The sequence below is a fragment of the Monodon monoceros genome, unplaced genomic scaffold (assembly GCF_005190385.1).
Source record: "Monodon monoceros isolate NGI ecotype Baffin Bay Population unplaced genomic scaffold, NGI_Narwhal_1 Super_Scaffold_6, whole genome shotgun sequence".
NCBI classification, from domain to species: Eukaryota; Metazoa; Chordata; class Mammalia; order Artiodactyla; family Monodontidae; genus Monodon; species Monodon monoceros.
In genome coordinates this window covers 43,056,403-43,078,870 of record NW_021703783.1, presented here as the reverse complement: position 1 = coordinate 43,078,870, position 22,468 = coordinate 43,056,403, and the positions used below count along the sequence as shown (strand labels likewise).

The following is a 22,468-nucleotide window of genomic DNA, read 5'->3' as shown; positions in this document are numbered from 1 at the left end:
ATTAGTTTTAGGGGTTTTGGGGAGGAAAACCACAGAAATACGATTTTCTTCATACAATATCAAGGGTACATAGTAGCAACGAGCTTAATTTTTGTTGATAACTGACCTCTTTAGGTCAGCTAGGGGAGTGTGTGGTGTATGTATATGAGAGACATAGGATGACCACTGCAGCCAGGGGTGGCCTTGACTTTTCTGAGGATGAAATTTCTTCTCTTGCCCATGGCTCAACCGCATTTTGACTCTTAAAAAAATCCTTTGTTTTGAAACCTTGAACCTTCCCCAGCAGTTACCTCCTTCCATGACTTCCCCCTTAACTCACTAGCCTCCATTATCTCTAGTATTCCTACCCACCACTATCAGATCCTCTAAAAAATAAGATGCTTCAATTTCGACTAACATTTACTGAACACCTGCTATGTGCTAGGCATTCTGCTAGGCCCTCACTGTGTAAATCATTTAATGGGAAGCGCCTGATGCATAGAAAGAACCCAGGCTTTGGGGTAAGACTTGGGTTGGAACCACAGCCCAGCCCAATGAACTATGCAATCTTAGGCAGGTTCCTTTGCCTGTCTTAGCCTTGGCTTCTTCATAAATGAAGCTATTTATCTCACAGGATGTTGTGAGGAATAAAAAAGTTTCTCTTAATATTCACATGCATTTTGCTTCCAACAAAAACTACCCTATGACCACATTTTAAAATTAATTTATTTTGGCTGTGTTGGGTCTTCGTTGCTGCGCGGGCTTTCTCTAATTGCGGCAAGCGGGGGCTACTCTTTTTTTTTTTTTAAAGAAACTGCTTTTTATTTATTTATTTATGGCTGTGTTCGGTCTTCATTTCTGTGCAAGGGCTTTCTCTAGTTGCGGCAAGCGGGGGGCCACTCTTCATCGCGGTACCTTTCACTGTCGCGGCCTCTCGTTGCGGGGCACAGCCTCCAGACGCGCAGGCTCAGTAGTTGTGGCTCACGGGCCTAGTTGCTCCGCGGCACGTGGGATCTTCCCAGAGCAGGGCTCAAACCCGTATCCCCTGCATTGGCGGGCAGATTCTCAACCACTGCGCCACCAGGGAAGCCCCGTATGACCACATTTTTAAACGTTAATGTTTATTCCTTATAAAACTGTCAACACAACTTTTTGTCACTTCCCTTCTAAATCATTTAGGATTTTGGAGGACACAATGTCTTAAGTTTCCCACAGTGACAAGATCGTGGTGAAAAGGAAAGAAAGGAAACAGAGGGAACCTGAGCCAATTTCGATGGAAATATCAAGTTTGGTAAAAAAATAGTTTACTCCGGGGCTTCCCTGGTGGCGCAGTGGTTGAGAGTCCGCCTTCCGATGCAGGGGATACGGGTTCGTGCCCCGATCCAGGAAGATGACGTCCCGCAGAGCGGCTACGCTCGTGAGGCATGGCCGCTAAGCCTGCGCGCCAGGATCCTGTGCTCCGCAATGGGAAAGGCCACAACAGTGAGAGGCCCGCGTACCGAAAAAATTTGATTTTCTATTGGTTAAGCTTACCATCAATCGCTCCAGTTGTAAATAAACTGGAGACGGAAGCATGTTGTCAAGGGGTGGGATCTTCCTGTCGCCATTGCTAATATGAGAACCAATTTTCTAATAGGCTGAAAGCTGCTTCTTTCCGCCCTCGCGCATCAGTTGCTAAGAGGCGGGACTATAGGGTCCATAAAGGACTGAAGGCTCGAAGCCTCGCCCGTCCGATTGGTTGGTAGGGGGCGGGTCTTGTAGCGGATAGGCTGCTGGCCCTGCCAGTTCCGGGTTAGTTGCTGGGGAGAGGCACGTGAGGAGGAGGTGGCGTGAGGAGACCATGGCGGGAGGAATGAAAGTGGCGGTCTTTTCTGCAGTTGGTGCCGGGCCCTGGAGCTGGGGGGCCGGGGGCGGTGGTGCAGTGCGACTGCTCCTGGTCCTCTCCGGCTGCTTGGTCTGCGGCTCAGGTACCGCCCGGCAGCAGCAGCCGAGGGAGCGGGTACCGAGGGGTTATATTTAGAAAAGTGGGGAGCGTCCCCAGGGCGTGGGCCGTTATTCTGACGGGCGCGGGCGTGGTGCGAAGGAAGAAGCTTCATCCTTGGCGAACGGGCGCCGGCACTGAGGGACCAGGGCCCTGGGGTGGCCTGCGGGAGCTACCCAGAGTGGGGAGGAGCTTGAAGCCCTTTCGGCGGAGACGGGGAGGCCTGCACTGGGTGAGAAGCGGTCCTGGGGGCTGCGTCCTGCTGCATGGGCCTCCTCGATTTTTTTTTTTTTGTTTTTGTTCAAAGGAAGGTGACCCGAGGACCGAATGGACAGGCAGAGCTGCCACTGGGAAGGAAGCATACCGTTCATTCAGAAAATTAGCAACACCTGAACGTATGCTGTCAGGACTCGGCATGGGTGGCTGAACAGATAATTATAGCTCACTGAAATGCAGTGATCTCTTTCAGTATCTTACGCCCTTGTAAGATCCTGGCTCCAACCGGCCCTATAGAACCGACCTGGAGCCGTTAAATTCCCGTTTCCAAAAACGCTAGTCAGCATCGAGTAGTTTTCTTTTGGAAATTTATTCATTCCTCAAGCAGACTTTCTTGATGCCTGCTACTGCATAATTGGCTCTGGACTGGGATGAAATTGTTTTCCTTTAACGCTCTAATTCAGAAAACCTAGAGTGTGTTTGTAAAAAAAACCTCCTTCTACCCTTGTTAAGTGCACAACAGAAAGATAAGCGATGTTTCCAAGCTTCCACTGGAGGGAGTAGAGACTCATGGGGCTAAGGAGAATCGTATCTTGTAAACACATATGCTCTCTCACCTTTCCGTCGTTTGCTGCCTATCTCTTGCTGTCACTTATGATTATCCTTATGCAGCTTTAAGGTTATCTCAGGATCCATAGAACTGGTTTCAAACTGCAGCGTCCTTCTGAAACGGTTTTTATAGGGAGAGGGGAATAGGTAACCAAGAAGGTACTTTTCCAGGGGCAGGGCCCAGAGTAACATTTGAAGGGCTACATATGATCTGAATGAACTTTGACCAGATGTTTAACCTTAGAGGCTGTGTATTGTGGAAATGAAAGAGAATATTTATATCAAAATGCTCCCACGTAGTCCGTGCTCAATCAGCAGGCTCAAAGTTTCTTTAATAAGGAGAGGAATGGGGACTTTTTGGCTTGGAGAAGGGTAAACTTGGGATACGTGTTCTTTGTGGCCTAATAGATCCTGTAGGTGGCAGCTACAAGGAGACAATCATGTAATAGAGTAGAACTTTCTAAAAGTGGGAGCTACCTAAAGAGAGAATGGAGTACTTGAAAAGGCAGGGAGTTCTTTTAGACCATTTGGCAAGTACAATTAATTATAAGGAAGTAGAAAAATCACTTACTGTTTATTCCATTCAGAGGCAGTCCCTTAAAGCACACTTTCTTCTGGTCTGTTTCCACGTGTTTTTAATTAAAAATTTTTTTTGAATTGATAATATATTCATAAACCTGTCAGCACTTCAGTTCTCTTCCCTGGAGGCCACCAGTTGCTGCCAGAGATAGTTTTCTCATTTGGTTTTGTAGCATAAACATTTTCCTATGTCATTTAAAATTCTTCATAAATGTTATTTTTAGTTTCAACCTGTGGACAGATTTTTTTTTTTTGGATAGATTCTCAGAAATGGATTTATTCAATCAAAAGTGAAAATATATTTAAGACCCTTGAAACATCTTGCTAAAATATTTTTCTGAAAAGGTGTGCCGGTTTATACGATTATCAGCTATATTTGCTTGTGACCCATACCCTTGCCAGCATTGAATATTCCAGACAGAAACACCTTTGCTAATTTGATAGATTGAAAGTGGCATCTTAATTTACTTTGTATTTCTTGCGTTATTTGTGAGGAAGCATCTTTCAAATATTAATTAGTTATTTAATTTTCTGTTTAGAGTTTACATTTTTTGGAGAGTGTGTCCTTTGCTCTTGGCCTATTTATTGTGATGTTTGTGTACTTTTAAAATCAGTTGATGAACTTTTTAATATATTAAGGATGTATATTTTTATAATCTATTTGTTTATTATTAATTACAGAACTTTAATTTGCCCCCTTTATCTTTTTAAATAGAAGATTTATATTTTTTATGTGATCACTTGATTTTATTCTTTAGATTTATTTCCATTGCTTTTGTACTTGAAGAGTCCTCCAAAATTAAATTTTTGTATATGTGTATTTTGTGGTACAATTTAATTATTTTTCATTTTACTTTTTAATCAGCGGTTAATGTTAGTATTTGGTGTGAGGTGAGTATCTAGATAGATTTTATTTTCCAAATAACCAGTCAGTTGTACCAGCATCACATTGAATAATCCTTTGCTAAGCCCACTAATTTAAGATGCTAGTTTTTAAGGAGCATTTTAAGATGCTTTTAAGTATGAACTGGATTACCTCTTGACAGAAATGAATAGAGGCTACTTAAGAATTAGAAGAGGTGGTTTTTCATAAATTTTTAGGGTCTTTTCTGGTCCTCACATACTATGAATCATTTTCATTACCTTCTACCAGTAGATGTTAAATGATCAGTGTTGTTGATTGATGAATATAAGTAAATACGAAGTTACTAACTTTTAAGTAGCTGGTTTATGGGTAAATACAATAAGCAAGTTGTGATTCACTAAATTCCAAGGAGGCATTTTCCAAGAAGAACTAGATCTTTGGGCTCAGAAGACATTTTTTAAATGTTTAATTCATTGTGCTTTTTAACATGCTGGCTAACTCACTTTGGGGAGGGGAAGGAAAGTGTTGTGTATGTCCTTTTGCTATGGGAAGCACAAGATTGTAACATGAGCATTTTGACAGCTTGTATATATTGAAGGTAATTGGTTTAGTTCTATGTTTTTCTAATAATTTAAGCTATAGCTGGAGTGGTGATTGTTTGCACAGATTATCCCCTTAGGCTGATTTGGTGTATTTTCCCTCAATGAATTTCCAAAGATATGGCTGGCCAAGGTGCTGATTTCTGTAGGAGGTTGGTGTTAGAGAGGTTTGTTTGTTTATTTACAGTGCTTTCCTTTGAATGGTGTGGAACTTGGGTAAAGGAAGAACTAGGTTTAAGAAAATGTTGCTTGTTAAATTGTTTATTTATTTGTCCGTGGGATCTTAGTTCCCTGACCAGGGATAGAACCTGTGCCCCCTACAGTGGAAGCACGGGAGTCCTAACCACTGGACCGCCAGGGAATTACCCCCAAAATGTTGCTTTTTATAAAAGTTTTATTTCTTTAGGAAAATGGCATTGAAGAATTTTTAAATTGGTTTAAAAATACTGATGTCTTTTCTTGGCATTAAGTTTTTCAAATCTCCTGTGCTATTGACATATTATTTGTATCTTACTACCCTCTTGAAAATAATAATGGGCTTAAAGAGATGTTGTGTTATATTACTTGGTGCTGTGGGAGAAAGGAGTTAATAAAGTGTGACTCTTGGGTTTTTTTTAATTTATTTGTAAATACACTAGTTTTAAGCTTCACATAATCTTACTCTCTTACAGTCTCCAGAAGAAAATAAACTCTTGATCCATATTTGTGAGTGGGTGTTCTTTCAGTATATTTGGGCTTGCTAGTGAAACAAATGTCAATAGGATTTTGAAAGGGTTTCATTTTATGAAAAATAGGCTTGGAGGAAATCCAAATTACTATTGAATTAAACCCTAGTGAGAGATTGATGGATGAGTTTCAGGACATACTACTCCAAAATATGGCACCTTGGCATATTGAATATTTTAAGCTGAGGGAGTTTGAGAAAACAGCAAAGCTGAAAAGTCACTCTGACCTCCCGCACTTTGCCCTCCTTCCTTGAAATAGGCCATAAAATCCTCATGTGAGAGGTGTCCTCCCTATACCTGGAGGAAAGGAGCATCCTTATCTTCGAAGACAAAGGGGCATGAAGAAGAATCCTAATAAACAGGCCTTGCTCAGTTTCCCCCAGTTTACTACACTTACCTCATACTCAACCTATCGTTCCTCTGCGAATGTCCACTTTTCGTCAAACCTAGCATAAAAGTACGTGGGTCTGTTTCTTTGGGTCTTTATTTCCTTAGAGGTTTTCATGTCACATAAAAGATATGAAATAAATTTGTATGCTTTTCTCCTGTTAATATGTCTTTGTCAGTTTAATTTTTGGACCCAGCCAGGGACCCAAGACAGTCAAGGAAAACTTTTCCTCCCCTACAATATCAAGACTGAATTTTAAAATATTGAGATATAATTCACATACCATAAAATCCACCCTTTCATTGGTCTTCAGTATACAGTTGATCCTTGAACAACACGGATTTGAATTGCATGGGTCCACTTATACGTGGATTTTTATTTTGAATAAATACATACTATAGTACTACCTGATCTTTGGTTGGTTGAATCCACAGATGCGGAACTGTGGATCCAGAGGGCTAACTAAAGTTATACGCTGATTTTTGACTGAGCAGAGAGGTGGCATCCCTAACCATGGTCGTCCATGGGGCAGCTGTATTCACAGTATTGTGCAACCATCACCACTGACGAATTACAGAATTTTTTTTAATAGATTTTATTTATTTATTTATTGGCTGCGTTGGGTCTTCCGTTGCTGTGCGCGGACTTTCTCTAGTTGCTGCGAGGGGGGGCTACTCTTCGTTGCGGTGCGAGGGCTTATTGCGGAGGCTTCTCGTTGCGGAGCATGGGCTCTAGGTGCGCAGGCTTCGGTAGTTGTGGCACACGGGCTTAGTTGCTGCACGGCATGTGGGATCTTCCAGGACCAGGGCTCGAACCTGTGTCCCCTGCATTGACAGGCAGATTCTTAACTACTGCAGCACCAGGGATCCCCAGAATACTTTTATTACTCCAAAATGAGGCCCCATACCCCTTAAAGGTCTCTCCCCATTCCCTTCTCCTAGCCCCTGACAACCACTAATCTACTTTCTGCGCATTTGCTTATTCTGGATATTTATATAAATGGAATCATTTAATATGTGGACTTTTTCTTGACTGGCTTTCATTCAACATAAAGTTTTTAAGGTTCATGTTGTAGTATGTATCAGTACTTTTATGGCTGAATAATATTCCATTGTATCAATAATACCACATTTTGCTTATCCGTTGATCAGCTGATGGACATTTGGGGTGTTTCCACTTTTTGGTTATTATGGATATTGCTGCAGTGAACATTTGTGTACAGGTTTCGGTGTGAACATGTTTTCACTTCTCTTGGGTGTATACATAGGAGTGGAATTGCTGTGTCATGTAATAATCATGTTTTAGTTTTTGAGGAACTGCCAAGCTGTTTTCCAGAGAGCCTGTACCATTTTACATTCCCACCAGCAATGTTTGAGGGTTCCAGTTTCTGCACATCCTTGCCAACACGTGGTTATTGTCCTCTTTTTGATTATAGCCATCCTAATGAATGTGAAGTGGTATTTCATTGTGGTTTTGACTTGCATTTCCATAATGGCTAATGATGTTGAATCTCTTTTCATTGTGCTTATTGGCCATTTGTATATCTTCTTTGGAGAAATGTCTATTCAAATCCTTTATGCATTCTAAACATTGGGTTATTTCTCTTTTTATTGTTGAATTGTAGTAGTTCTTTATATATTCTGGATATTAGACCCTTATCAGATATATGATTTGCAAGTATTTCCTCCCACTTTGTGGGTCATCTTTTCACTTTCTTGATAGTGGCCATAGAAACACAAAAGTTTAAAAATTTTGAAACCATTGTCAAATCCAAGGTCACAAAGGTTTACACACCTGTTTTCTTCTTCTAAGAGTTTTTTAGTTTTCGTTCTTAACATTTAGGTTTTTTTGGTTTTTTTGTTTTTTTTTGTTTTTTTGTTTGTTTTGCTGTACGCGGGCCTCTCACTGTTGTGGCCTCTCCCGTTGCGGAGCACAAGCTCCGGACGCGCAGGCTCAGCGGCCATAGCTCACGGGCCCAGCCGCTCCGCGGCATGTGGGATCTTCCCAGACCGGGGCACGAACCCATGTCCCCTGCATCGGCAGGCGGACTCTCAACCACTGCGCCACCAGGGAAGCCCAATATTTAGGTTTAAGACCGAATTTAACTTCAAAATTAGTTTGAGCTTCACTCTAAAACCATTTTGAACTGATGGGTGTCATTACCTTTTTTGTGTGTGTAACTTTGGCTTTCTAAGGTTTGTTTGAGGTTTTTGTGTTTTGGGGTGTTTTGTTTATTTAAATCTACCCACCTTTATACTAAGAACCAAAGAGTTAACTAAATTTCCCCTTAGAGTAGCACTAAATGAGTTGGTAAGTACAGTGTAGAGCAAGGAAGAAGATATTGAAATGTTTTGTGGTAAAGAAGGTAACTTGTGCAAACTTGGGTGGGAAGATATGATAATGGTCACTTGTAAACCTTAAATTAGCTGAGATTGAATATAAGTTCCTCAGGGGAGATCTGTTTTGGTAAAATCAGAGGGACTGCATATGTTCATTGGCTGCTCTTAAAACTTGAATGAAACAAAACAGCTGGAAAAAAGCAACTTTGCAGTCTTTTAGTATCTGCTTAAAGTACTCTAAATACAAAAAGTGTTGCTAATTCTGTTCATCCTACTCAGGATATGGATAGAGAAAGTCACCAGATGGGGTTACTTTAGCTATGCCTTTATAAGAGAAACAGGACCTGGGTGTGAATCTCAGTTAAGCTGTTTACTAGCTGTGAGACTTTGGACAAATTACTTAATCTTTCCTAAGCATCAGTTTCCTCATTTGTAAAATGGGGGTTATGAGAGTGCCAACCTCACAGCGTTGTGGGAGGGTTCAGTGAGACAGACAACATACTGTCTGTCTTAATAAACACGTAATAGTGGCTTTTATTACTACTTATCCTGGATTAGTGACTATTTGTAATATTTAACTAATTACATTTGGCAGGAATAAGACTGCCTTATTTCTTCTCTCATCTCAGTTTTCTTCTTTGTGTCTTAGTCGCTGATATTTTTAACCCCAGCTTTAAGAAAGTGGTCAGTTTAATTCTTTTTATGAAATGAGTTATAGTTACTAGCTTGTTCTGTTATTATACTTAATTGTTATTTTCTTTCTTTGCATAAAGCCGGAATTGATTTAAACGTGGTCATGCTTCAGGAATCCAAAGTTTATTATATGAATACCAGTCAACAATCCTGTTATAAAAATGTGCTTATCCCAAAGTGGCATGATATATGGACACAGATACAGGTAATGATTTGGAGGCTCCTGGCAGGGGCAGTTTCTGTGAATATCTGTCTGTCTGTGGTAAGTGAGTACATTGACACTTTCTTCCCTTCTCATATGCAGTTAAAAAAATATATATATATATATATGTGTGTGTGTGTGTGTAAAATTAACAACCTTGATAAGATTATGATTATTCTTAATCTCATCAGTGTTTTCGTCAGTAAAGCATTTATGCCTATTTTGTGTTTCTCTCTCTGTTTCTTTAAGTGGCCTGAGATAAACTTCCTTCCTCCTTTTCCCCAAGAGACTACTTCCTTCTCTTCCCCTCACTCCTTTTACACTCATAGAGACACACACACACACACACACACACACACACACATACACACATATAGACCTCTCTTTCTTTTTAAAGGTCTTAGGCCTTCTTTGGGCTGGAAACTGTTGCATGCCTATCAGGATGTAAACTCTCGCCTTGCTGCTCCTATTCTATTTTGATTCTACACAAGGTGTTGCATAAATGCCCTGAGCTGAAGTTTCCCCTTGATAGAATGACTTTGGTCTCATTTATTTCATAACACTGTTGAGCCAGAGTGTCTGGCTGTAATGATTGAACAAAATGAGTCCTTGGAAATGTTTCTGCTGCTATAAGCATAGTTACTGATAAGGGATTTGTTCACATCAAAAACATAAGGTGGGCTCGTGGGTTTTTCAAAAAAAATTCTCTTTTTTCATTGTCTGATATAAAGATCATATTCCATCTGGAGCACATTATAACCAACATTTACCCATAATCAGTGATTTGTGACAAAGGGTTGAACTTTTCAGCTTGTCATTATGGGAAACATTTTTGGTGCTGTTTATGCCTGGCAGTTTTCTTAATATTCTAGACCCTTGCTTTGCATGATCTCTCATAAATAGCTGTATTGGTAACTCTTTCAGCTTGGAAGTCTTTTTTTTCCCCCTATGTTCTGGCCTAATACTAGATTCAGATCATGTTAACAATAAAACATTCTAACAGCTGCCTCTCTGTACCATGTACAGTGTTATTTGCCCAGTTATCTTTTAGCTGCTGTATCTCTGTATTTCTCATAAGCCTGTGGAAAGCTGGTGCCATTATTGATTTAGTTATTTACTCTAAAGGTTTTTTTTTTTTTTTAATTAGGGAAAATTTTAAATTCCTACTTTCTTCTTTCTCATCCTGATTTTACTTGTGTTACAGATTCGGGTAAATAGTTCCAAACTGGTCCGAGTCACCCAGGTGGAGAATGAGGAGAAACTGAAGGAGCTAGAGCAGTTTAGTATCTGGAACTTTTTTTCCTCCTTTTTAAAAGAGAAATTGAATGACACCTATGTTAACGTGGGTCTATACAGCACAAAAACCTGCCTCAAAGTTGAGATTATAGAGGAAGACACCAAGTACAGTGTCACTGTGACCCGGAGTAAGTCTTACCTCTGTTTTTCTGATGGATTCTATGGTGAGAAGGGACTGAGCTTTCAAGGATGTAATTAGTGAGAAAAGTCAGCCCAAGACAGCTCCATTTTGGTTCTGATTATAACCTGAATATACCACTGCTCCAAACAGTTCAGAGAGCCTCCACCCCTCATAAAACCCTTTAGGCCTAGATTTGAGACTTTACCATAAGTCATTCTGAGTACTTTCTTACCTGGAATTGTGAAGACTTGTATTTCTAATACTTCCAATGGCTCTGAGCTGATATGCCTAGTATTCTTCAGAGTAAGATAGATGTATTCCTTGTCTTCTGGGCACTTATAGACAAAGATAGATGTCTTGAAATGTACAGGTCTACATTTGAAGACATGAATGGTTAACAATAAAAACTAAAGAAGGGTAGAACTGAATACTTCACAAACAGAAGAATATATGTGGAACCATAAATAAATATGAAGATCACTGCAGTTTCAGGCTTATTCAGTCTAATTGGGAGTTTTCCCTTCTCTGAATGTGTCTGAGAAAGTTTCACAGAAGAGGTGGATCATTATCCTTTTGGATTCTCTGTGACTTTTGGTCTCTCCTTGGTAACTACTGTCTTAGGAGAGTAATGTTTTAAGTAGTAGAAATGTTCCTGGGTTTTGCTACGAAATACATTGTGCCCTTCTAACTGTCCTAGGGTTCCACAGTTCTTTGGTTGAACAGGATCAGCCTGTTTTTTGGTGTTCCTTTTGCATTTACTGATCCCTCTCACTCCTGTTCTGTTTGTGGACTTCCCCTAGACTCAAGAGCTCTTGAATGTGAAAGCTGTGGGAGTGTCTGGTATGCCAGTAAGGGGTCTATGCTTGGGCCCCCTGGTCTTGGGTGAGATGTGTTTTGAGTATAGGCTTTTCCAACACAGTGCTTGTGTAGTGAAGAGAAGTAGGTGGTGGTGTTGGTCAAGCAGAGACCAACAGTTAGAGAACAGCAGAGGGCCCTGACCCCAAGTTCTGGGCTAATCTGAATCTGAGCGTGTGTGACTTAAGGCCCGAAAACCAGAGTGGTGGAGACCCCTTGTGGGCGACTGCATGAAGCGCTGATGGCACTATGGCTCCATCCAAAGCAAAACTTAGCTTCTTTTAGCCTTAGCTTAGTAGCCAAAATAAAAATAAACTCTTGAGGGAAGTACAGGTTAGACAGAGACCTAATTATACTTTCTCTTTGGAAGGGTGCCCAGGCTTTGTGTGGAATTTAAAATGCTGTTTAGTTGGGCTGTTTGCATATATTTTATTAGCTGACCAATGACGCCAACATTGTCTTTTATTCTGTAATGCCTTAAATTGTTTTGTTCCCCTATTAAGCAGAAGTCTTTTATTTATTTCAGGATTTGACCCCAAACTCTTCCTCATTTTTCTCCTTGGACTTATTCTATTTTTTTGTGGTGACTTGCTGAGCAGGTAGGTTCCAAGGCTAGCGGGCAGAATGAGGAGGCTCAGACCTACCCTGCTTGACTTTTTTTTTTCATTCATTCTTGGCTGCGTTGAGTCTTCATTGCTGCGCACGGGCTTTCTCTAGTTGCGGCGAGTGGGGGCTACTCTTCATTGCAGTGCACGGGCTTCTCACTGTGGTGGCTTCTCTTGTTGCGGAGCACGGGCTCTAGGCGTGTGGGCTTCAGTAGTTGTGGCACATGGGCTCAGTAGTCATGGTTTGCGGGCTCTAGAGCACAGGCTCAGTAGTTGTGGCGCACAGGCTTAGTTGCTCTGTGGCATGTGGGATCTTCCCAGACCAGGGCTCAAACCCATGTCCCCTGCATTGGCAGGCAGATTCTTAACCACTGCGCCACCAGGGAAGTCCAACCCTGCTTGACTTTTATCATAAAGACTTGAAGTGCTGCCATTCCCTTTTCTAGGACCTTTATGGATGGCTAGGCCATTGCCTGCTTCAATAATTAAAAAAAATAATATGTGTTATAATTATTTTCTTGTATTAATAAGATTGGTAATAATGAAATTCCCCCATTAGGTTACCCATCATGTGTGGGATTTAGCCAATACAGCACCACCCTTTCCACCGTTGGAAATGTTTAGCCCTCATTTTTACAGGGCTGTGTGTTGATGAGTTTAATGCTGTTCAGAAGTAAAGAAACAAATATCAACCACTTACTCATTTCCTGCCTTTAGGAACCTACTAGCTAGATGAAACAGACATGTACAAATATAAAGAAAACATATAGATAACAAACATTGAACAAAGGTAGAATTAACATTAACTTTGAACACAAGGAGAATATTTGTGGAATAGTGAATGAAAGCTTACCAATTGAAGTTCAGCTGGAGCAAGGTTGGTGGAAGTTGTTCCTTATTTTGGGGATCCTGAGAGAAACTCAAAGTGAGGGAGGGATATCTGGTAGAAAGAACCTAGAAGAGGAAGAGGAGCTCTCTGTTCTGTGCCCTGTGTTTGGTTTATCCTTCTGGGTGATCAGTTCAGTTCTAGTTTCCAGTGTCTACTGGGGCTCTTCCTTCTCCCTAGAGAAGCTGTGCAGTTCCCAGAAGAAAGATTCTCATTAGAAATTGCGTGGGGAGAGGTACTGGGGATGGGAGCGGGAGACTAAGCAGAGGTTTATTACTGGGATATATTTGAGGGGCCCTTATTGATACTAATCTTCATAATCTGGCAGCAACTACATTGTACTAGTCTCTTCAGTTTTCTCATCTCAAGTGTTGGGCAAATACCTGCTCTCACCATGTACCTTTATTCTGTCTTTTGGCTGGGTTAGTTGTCTAGTTTGAACAGTGCCATATATGAATACACACGTAGTTATGAAATGAATTTTCTCTCTGCAGAAGTCAAATCTTCTACTATTCCACTGGGATGAGTGTGGGAATTGTGGCCTCTTTACTAATCATCATTTTTATGCTGTCCAAGTTTATGCCCAAGGTAAGGAGCAGAATCCTCACATGCAGTTAGTATGAGCTTGGATAGTTGAAGGATTGTTTTTGGATAATCTTACAGCACTGAAAATTTGCATTGATGGCTGATAAGTAAATGTCCTACTCTTTCCTTGATTCAGAAAGGTACTTTCCATGATGAAACTTGGAGCCTCATTACATACAATCTCTCCCTTTTTATTTGAAATCCTGTATACAGTGGGGGTGATTAAAGTCTTCTTCCTGTTTGTTAATTACATAGATTATATAGCCAGGCTTTTAAGTTATTTAGCGTCTCATTTTCCCAGTTTTCTTTGCAGACTGTACCGTTTAAAATATAAAGGACATCTTTTTAAGAGATGTGTTTTGTGCATTTTTAGTAGGTTGAATTTTTTTTTTTTTTAAATCACAGTTCTATTTTGTTTCTTTTATGTATGGAAAGCCCATTGTAACTTTTTGCTTTCACTTCTACTCTTTCTTAGAAAAGTCCCATTTACATCATCCTGGTAGGAGGCTGGTCCTTTTCTCTGTACCTCATTCAGCTAGTTTTTAAAAATTTACAAGAGATCTGGAGATGTTACTGGCAGTATCTTTTAAGTAAGTGTTGTTGGTTTTGCTTTACTTTTTATATGTTTATAGGCTGCTTTAGTTAATTTGATCATGAAAAGATGTTGCTTGCTTACTGCTTACAGGAGTTTAATAGTCTATGCCATTTTGTTAACTTGTAAGAATCATAGTTCTTTACTTATTTCTAACCCCTCTATACAGTTGTCACCTTCTCTTAAATTAAAATGATGCTGCTAGGGAGAAGACTTTAATTTCTTGGTGTTTATAAATACATCTCTCTTTACACAATAGCCATCTTTCTGAAAAGCCATAGATTGACTTTATGAATATGATCATATTTTAAATACACTTGAGGACCTTAAGAAGTAAAGGACTCTACAGTGAACCTTATCTACAAAGCGAGAATCTTTTGGTTATAAAGATAGTAACTCTTAATCTATCCTTTGAGAGCAGGTTAATCTGGATTTTCATATATTAGGTTTTTTAAACAGACTATTTTAGAGTTGTTCAACATGTAGGTTTAATTCTCCATTTGAGAATTAAATAAATTCAGGATAGTAGAAAGGATAGAAGCTTAAAGAGATTAATATATATGAATAATGAAAAAAGTGTGAATAATTGAGTAAAGATCTTACCTATTTCCCTGGTTCATTAGGCGCTACATAGTGAATTTACTGCTGCTCCCCACACAGATTATTTTTACCAACTGTAGATTAAAAAGAATGTCTTCTGATAACTCTTCTCATAGGCTATGTCCTTGCAGTTGGATTCATGAGTTTTGCAGTCTGTTACAAGTATGGGCCCTTGGAGAATGAACGAAGTATCAACCTGCTGACTTGGACCTTGCAGCTGATGGGCTTATGTTTCATGTATTCCAGTATCCAGATACCACACATTGCCCTTGCCATTATCATCACTGCACTGTGTACTAAGAGCCTGGAGTACCCTATTCACTGGCTGTACATCACCTACAGGTGACTGAAAGGCAGTGTAACTTTGTACTGAAACATGCAATGTGGGATGCAGTTGCAGCAAAAGGAGACAGAGGTGTTGACCTGGGAGCCTCTTTGTTAATGCAAATTTATGGTATTATGCTTCACTTTTATTTCCTTCAAGTCTTTCTTTTTAGATTCTCTGTAGGTATTTTTATAGAATTTATAAATTCTGGTTATTTTATATATAAAATAAAAACATCTAGTAAAGTGTCATGTGTTCTTGTTACCACTAGGTGATGCAAAGTGTATCACTTTTATACCGCATGCCTCAGGTCACCTGGTTTCAGATTATTTCACACTGGCTCTCAGATTGCTCTGGGAGTCCGATTTTTTTTTTCCCCCAGTCTTTTTTTTTTTTTTTTTTTAATTTATTTTTGGCTGTGTTGGGTCTTCGTTTCTGTGCGAGGGCTTTCTCTAGTTGTGGCAAGCGGGGGCCACGCTTCATCGCGGTGCGCAGGCCTCTCACTATCGCGGCCTCTCTTGTTGTGGAGCACAGGCTCCAGACGCGCAGGCTCAGTAGTTGTAGCTCACGGGCCTAGTTGCTCCACGGCACGTGGGATCCTCCCAGGCCAGGGCTCGAACCCGTGTCCCCTGCACTGGCAGGCAGATTCTCAACCACTGCACAACCAGGAAAGCCCCCTGGGAGTCCTATTCTTAGTTTAAGATGTAATTCAAAGCATGTTGTCACTTTGTATGGTGACTGTGGAATGGTCATAGGTTCTGAGGTTATCAATGTTCTTTCTATTACAGATAGTCAAAGTAATGTCTTCAGTTCGGGGGGAACCAAGTTAATGAACCACAGCCTTATGCCATCATTTCTTGTGGTTTTTCCATTTATTGGGAAATAAATATTTTGTCTGTCACTTATTGGAAAATAAGTGAATTTGTTCACATTAATGAATAATATTGACTACTCTGACTTGTCACTCATAGTCTAACATGTCAAGGGTACATTATAACTAAAGATGTCTGTAGAAGAAAGTTGGGAGCAGTGACTCTTAATGCTCAGGGTCTCTGCTGTATGCTTGACCCACTGAAGGGAGTTAGACATAAGGGTGGATGTAGATTACTGATTAATCATTCATGATGTTATTTTGGTGAGCACAGAAAGATGTGTAATGCAACAGAAAAGGCTGTCCCCCCTCGTCTTCTGACAGAAGAAGAATATCGGATACAAGGAGAGGTAGAGACCCGAAAGGCTTTAGAGAAGCTTAGAGAATACTGCAACAGTCCAGACTGCTCGGCTTGGAAGACTGTTTCTCGAATCCAGTCTCCAAAAAGGTAAATAAACTCTTTGCCAGAAGTGCCAAGTGTCTGTCAGGGTGCTTGTGACCTTCAGTTTTAACAGAGATTATGCTTCTGTAATCATTTTGTATTTGTGGCTTTGTTTTCCTTGTTCATCTAGGAGCAGTCAAGAGAAAGGTACTCATATCACGTGTTAAGCAGTAGCCTGTTTTCTGATTCCGCAAAGAACTATTTACTCTAGCTTTGATTTTAGCATTGAGATGAGAAGACTTTAGTACCATATTAAGTTTCCCCTTTGATAGTTTTGCACTGCTCTCTTGAGTGTTTTTTTTTAATTTTTTTTTTTTTTTAGGAGAGGGGATCCTTTTTATTTGGAAACATGTGAAGCTTCAATTTGGTATCCTGATGGCATAAAGTTTATAGGGCCATAAACACAAATAAATGTGTAATGCCCCTTAATCTTATCAGGATTACGGATGACTAAAGGAACTTTAGCACTTCCATAACTAAAAAGGGTAACTAAACTTCCATAACTAAAAGTGCTTATTAAGCAGGATGGGGTTGCAGGAGATGTTGGCCTATGATCCCAGCTTTCCTTTTCTTCTTATTTCTTGCTTTAGTCTACTTACCTGCCAGAGTAAGGATAAGGGTGTTGGCTAGACTCAATATAATTTGAGCTGAGAGCATATCAAGGGTTTCAGTTTGTTCTTATTTTGAAAGAAAACAGGACAGAAGGCAGGTTCCTAATGAGTATTATCTTCTGTTTTTCAGATTTGCTGACTTTGTGGAAGGATCTTTCCACCTCACACCCAATGAGGTTTCTGTCCATGAGCAGGAGTATGGGTTAGAGAGCATTATTGCCCAGGATGAACTCTATGAAGAAACATCCTCTGAAGAGGAGGACTTAGATTCTCGGTACCCCCCCATCACACAACAGAACAGCTTCTTGACTTAGGTGGTCGTCAGTTATTTTTATGTGGATTGGCTTGGTACCTCAATGGTCCAGGTTGCATGTGTTGCACAATTGCTTCTCAAATCTTGGAAGTTGAGTGAGATAGTGCTGAAATTCTCCCGCTGAAATTAGAGGCCTGAGTAGACCTCCCTCTGGAAATGGTCTTGGTGGTCTCTGGGGTCCCGAGGAAGCAGAGTGGATAAAGTAGTGACTGCTTCCCAACACGTCCCATTGGTTAAGTTCATGGCCCACCTTTATATTTCCGAAGAAACTGGATTGCCACAGGTAGCATGGCGTTCCAGCTCCTCTTTGAAAGTTGATTCAGTCGTGGCATTTCAAACTCAGAAGTGATAACTGTTATATGTGAAGTAATGCTTTCAGACTATAGGCTGCATCTTTCAGAGACAAATCCACAAATCTGAGCCTCTTTTACTTCTGCTTTTATTTCAGTGACTTTAGCATAATCCTTGTTTTAAGAGGAAAATAGATTATTATTTGTCTGTCTTGTTTTTTAAGTGAATACATTTTAAAAAAATGTGACAAACTCGTTCCAGAGCCAGCAAGTGCTCCAGAGTGACAAGCCCAATAGGCCCCTACGTATTTATTAATATGGATTATCCATTAAAGCCCAAGGAGTGTTGTGCTGAGCTTTGGATTAGTTCTCACACCTATGATATTCTAAGTCCTGCCTGCAGGCCTTTCTGTAGATGAGGTCTGTTGGGGTTTTTATTATATTTAACTTTCAATTCTCTTTTAAAAATAGGTTTGCATTCTTCCCTTCTAAGTCCTCGTTGCCCCATTTGCCCTTTCAGGAAGGGTCTATTCCCTCACCTCTGAAGTATATACATTTCAGTATATACATTTCAGTATATACATGTTTATATATACAAGTATATACATTTAAGTATATACATGTTTCATCAAGTATATACATGTTTCATTTCTTATATTCTCTTCCCTTTGGTTTATAATAGCATTGTTTCTGCTGGTTAGGAGGAGTGATCTTATTTAGGGAATTTAAATGCTTTGTAAGATTCTCCATTTTTCCTGTCGGTGGGTCACATATCTTTGAATTGCTGTGGGATCAAGAAACTATCTCCTTTTCCCTTGCCTTCCTTTGTCTACCCATTCTACCTATTCTTTTCAGCCTTTCAGTACCACCTGTATCCCTCCCCACCGGAAGTCTGGCTAATTTGTGAGCCTAAAACTGTCTGTGAAGGTTCTCGATACAATATACACGTTGTAGCTATGTGGCTGCCGCAGTTTGCATTGTCAGGAGATAGACCTCCAGATAATCCTTACGCCTCTGGGTGCCTGTTCAGCCATCAGGAGCAGATGCACTGTTCTATGAACTTATTGTACTTATTTGCAGTTCCATTTCTGACCAGAGGTTCATGCTGCTTTTTATTACAGTGGCATTGGTTTCACTTTCTTTTGCCATTGCAAAGTACCCTTATAAACAAGCAGTGCCATTTATGAGGGAGCAAATTCCCAAGTCTCTGTCATTCGCTTGGTTCTGTCTTTGTGACCCTCATACCTTGGAAAAAGCTGTGATTACTTTATTCAGGAAGATGGACACTGATGGCAGGAGCACAGCACTGGACTGAGTGGCTTAACCGTGATCATGGAGAAGGCAGATGATGTTTTAAAGAGCTGTAATGACTCCTTCAGACCAGCCGTTAACAGATCATGTTGAAAGGTTCTGGACTCCATTACAGACTTCCAAGATGTCAGTTCTGAGATTCCTCTCCAGGTGGCCAGTGGATTTTTTTCTGCCGGTGTTTCCCATAGCTTTAAACTGTCCTAAAGTGACAACTACCTCAGTTGGCAGCAAATAGACATATAGCAGAAAGTGAAAAATAAGCAGTATTTGGACAGATGCCATGGGTTAAATTTGCTTTATATTAGGAAACCTTTCTATCTTTGTGAATTATGTACATGGTAACATTTTATCTCTCTACAAAGAACTGTTAAGACCTCTGAAATTTACTATTTTTTGCCTCATTAATAGAAATCGAGACTTAGCATGTTTGAGCCTAAGCTGATTTGAAAAAATAATTCGGCTGTACAAATGGTCTCAGGATTCCCTGGAGACTTTGGTGCCTTCCCCATATAACTACTTAGAGACATGGTTGCTTGCCTCCAGTGTGACTTTTCCCGACTCATGTCTTTATTTCAGCAAGAAAGCATTGTGAAGTAGAGAAAGATTCTCGTCTTTTTCTGTTTAGTAAACCCCTTGTGATATACAGTTTCCATCTCAAGATGAGTTTTTCTCACTGTGTTTGAATTTGGGAGGAGTAAAATCAAACTCAGTTTATCACTCCCTGTCTGGTAGTTGGAGAACTGAGCTGTAGGCAGTGGCAATGACAATGGGTCCTGCAGCATGAGAGCTGCTCTCAGACAGTGAAGGACGGTGCCTCTGGTGTGCTGTGTCCTTGCCCTGTCTTCCTGTGTGGCTCTGCCCCAGATGCTTCAGAGCCTCTGTGCGCCTGGAGATTGCTTGACTTCGTAAACCTTTTTTAGGAGCTGTTCTTGTCTCCCTTTTGGCCACTTAGTCTGCTGGCTCAGTCACTACTTGAAGCCCCCACTTAATTTTCAGTTACAACTCTTGCAGTTTCGGCATAGTCTCGTCTCAGACAGATCTCATCAAGAAGGATTGAAGGGATAACTGTGGAGTGAGCTGGACATTGGAGCTATGTCTGCTGCCATGTCAGCATCTTGCTCGGCAAATATCAAGCTGTAAATTGGCCCTAGGGCTCTGGGTCCCATCAGCATCAGAAATCTATTGCCCCTAATGGGTCTGACCAAGTTGTGTAGAGCATGACTCCCATTAATGGGAATACAAGAGCCAACTGGCCTAAAACATTTCCCCTTCACTTTCCCACTCAGATTACTTTCAGAAGACCCATGGAACCAATGACTGATAATAAGGAAAATTTAGCAACTTTGATATCTTCTAATAAGAAATTCCTATCAGCCACTTCATCCCACCAAAACTAGTTTATTTCTTCCCCCAAATTCGTGACCTTTATGTTAGTTACGGGATTTTGCTGATGATAGACTTTGAGTCCCAGTGTTCCATTTTGTGCTAATACATCCCATTTTAGGGCCTAGCCTTCTCTTCATTGACTGTGTTCCCTTCAACCCAATCCCCACTTTACATATACAATAGAGAGTTGATGAATGAAAGGACCCAAATAGGCTAGATAGTTCCCCCAGGCCCTGATATCCATAAAGGCTTGGGAATGGATTATGCAATTGCCCTCAATCTTTTTGTTGTTCCAGAAAAAATGATGGGCCCAGATGGATGCCTACATAAAAATGGTTCCTAGCTATGTACTCATAACTTTTCTCTGAATTGAGTAGTGAAAGTTGAAGTAGGAGAAAAGGAAATTAAATGTCCTTCTAGTATTCCTTTGGACTCAGGTCTGACATAACAGATAATAACCTATATTGAAATGCCAAGAATTTTATCTGAACCAAGGAGAGGACAGTTTGACAGATTTATTATGCCTTCACGTTACATAGGCACTGAAACCAAGTAATAAACATAAAATAGCCATTGCACAGGCAAACGCACCTAAAACCTTTTGTTTATGTTTTGATGTAGCAGAGATTGATTTTTAGGGAAACCTATGCAATTGTGGTGTTCCAGGGGTATCTCTTGGTAACTTAGCTTATGGATTCAGTTGCTGTTGAGTTGGATTCTAGACAGTTATTACCTTGAAAAGGGAATTTGGTGCCTTATATGATGGGAGCCAGACGCTGCTGGGAATAAACAAAGCGGATTCACACCAGTGTCAACACACAGCTTTAGTGGGGAAGGGGATGGCACACAGTATCCCCAAATTTGGGGCTTTTGTCTCCCATACCCCCCGCCCATGTGTCTCATCTTCCTTTTCACACTCTTGACAATAACTTGAAAATGGTGAAACCACCTTCTCCGAAATTTTCTACAGCATGGACAACATTCTTTTCTTATTAACATAATAGATAGCTCATAAGGTGAGTGTTAGGACTGTTACAGCCTGCAGTTGCCTCCCTTTATCAAGTTTCTAGAATTGATGGTGAAATAGGGAGTTACTGGGTAAGTTTTAGCCTGTGGGTAATGCCTTAGTGTTATTTTAAAAGGTTTGTCATTTATATTTAAAATAAGTTCATGAATGTTTGAAAGCAACAAAATGATCAGGGATGACTCTTTGCCATGGGTCTCATTTTCACTCTTTCCTGTAAGGAAAAACAACGACGTCTTATTATATATTTTTTAATTTTTATTGTACAAGTTTGTAAGTAATCCCAATTTTAATAAAGTTTTATAGACTATATAGTGGTTTCTCTTAATGAACATGTACTTTTTTTTTTTTTTTGCGGTACACGGGCCTCTCACTGTTGGGGCCTCTCCCGTTGCGGAGCACAGGCTCCGGACGCGTAAGCCCAGCGGCCATGGCTCACAGGCCCAGCCGCTCTGCGGCATGTGGGATCTTCCCGGACTGGGGCACGAATCTGTGTCCCCTGCATCGGCAGGTGGACTCTCAACCACTGCGCCACCAGCGAAGCCCTGAACATGTACTTAAAAAAAAAAAATTTATTTAATTTATTTATTTTTGTCTGTGTTGGGTCTTCGTTGCTGCGCACAGGCTTTCTCTAGTTGCGGTGAGCAGGGGCTACTCTTCATTGCAGTGCGCGGGCTTCTTATTGCAGAGGCTTCTCTTGTTGTGGAGCACGGGCTGTAGGCGCACGGGCTTCAGTAGTTGTGGCTTGCGGGCTCTAGAGCGCAGGCTCAGTAGTTGTGGCGCGCAGGCTTAGTTGCTCCACGGCATGTGGGATCTTCCCGGACCAGGGCTTGAACCCGTGTCCCCTGCATTGGCAGGCGGATTCTTAACCACTGCGTCACCAGGGAAGTCCCGAACATGCACTTTTCGTGTTTGATCTCTTGTTTTCAGGTAATCAGCAATTAGCTCTTCTGTTTCATCTTTCTGATGAGATTGTTTTGTATGCCGTTTATTTTCCTTTTTTTCTTAACTACTGCTCCCCATCCTGGGTCTGTCTTGGTCTACTTCCTTGGACTGGATGATTTCCCAGGATGCCAGATCTCTAAGGCGTATTCTTGCAGGAGCAGAAGGTTGTACCACTGTGCTGTCTCATAGGAAAACAATGTATAGGTTATTCCTGGTCCAGGGAGCTACTCTGTAC

The 22,468-nt window shown here is 40.8% G+C and overlaps 1 protein-coding gene across 1 annotated transcript; it reads left to right on the top strand.

The window, feature by feature from the left end:
* Nucleotides 1–1,807: 1,807 nt before the first annotated feature.
* On the top strand, nt 1,808–18,063 carry NEMP1 (nuclear envelope integral membrane protein 1). Its single transcript, XM_029206572.1, has 9 exons — nt 1,808–1,946; nt 9,054–9,178; nt 10,380–10,599; nt 11,974–12,046; nt 13,433–13,526; nt 13,999–14,113; nt 14,832–15,057; nt 16,186–16,359; nt 17,095–18,063. The coding sequence occupies exons 1-9, from the start codon at nt 1,820–1,822 to the stop codon at nt 17,276–17,278; spliced, it is 1,338 nt and encodes a 445-aa protein (XP_029062405.1). The 5' UTR covers nt 1,808–1,819; the 3' UTR covers nt 17,279–18,063.
* Nucleotides 18,064–22,468: the final 4,405 nt, after the last annotated feature.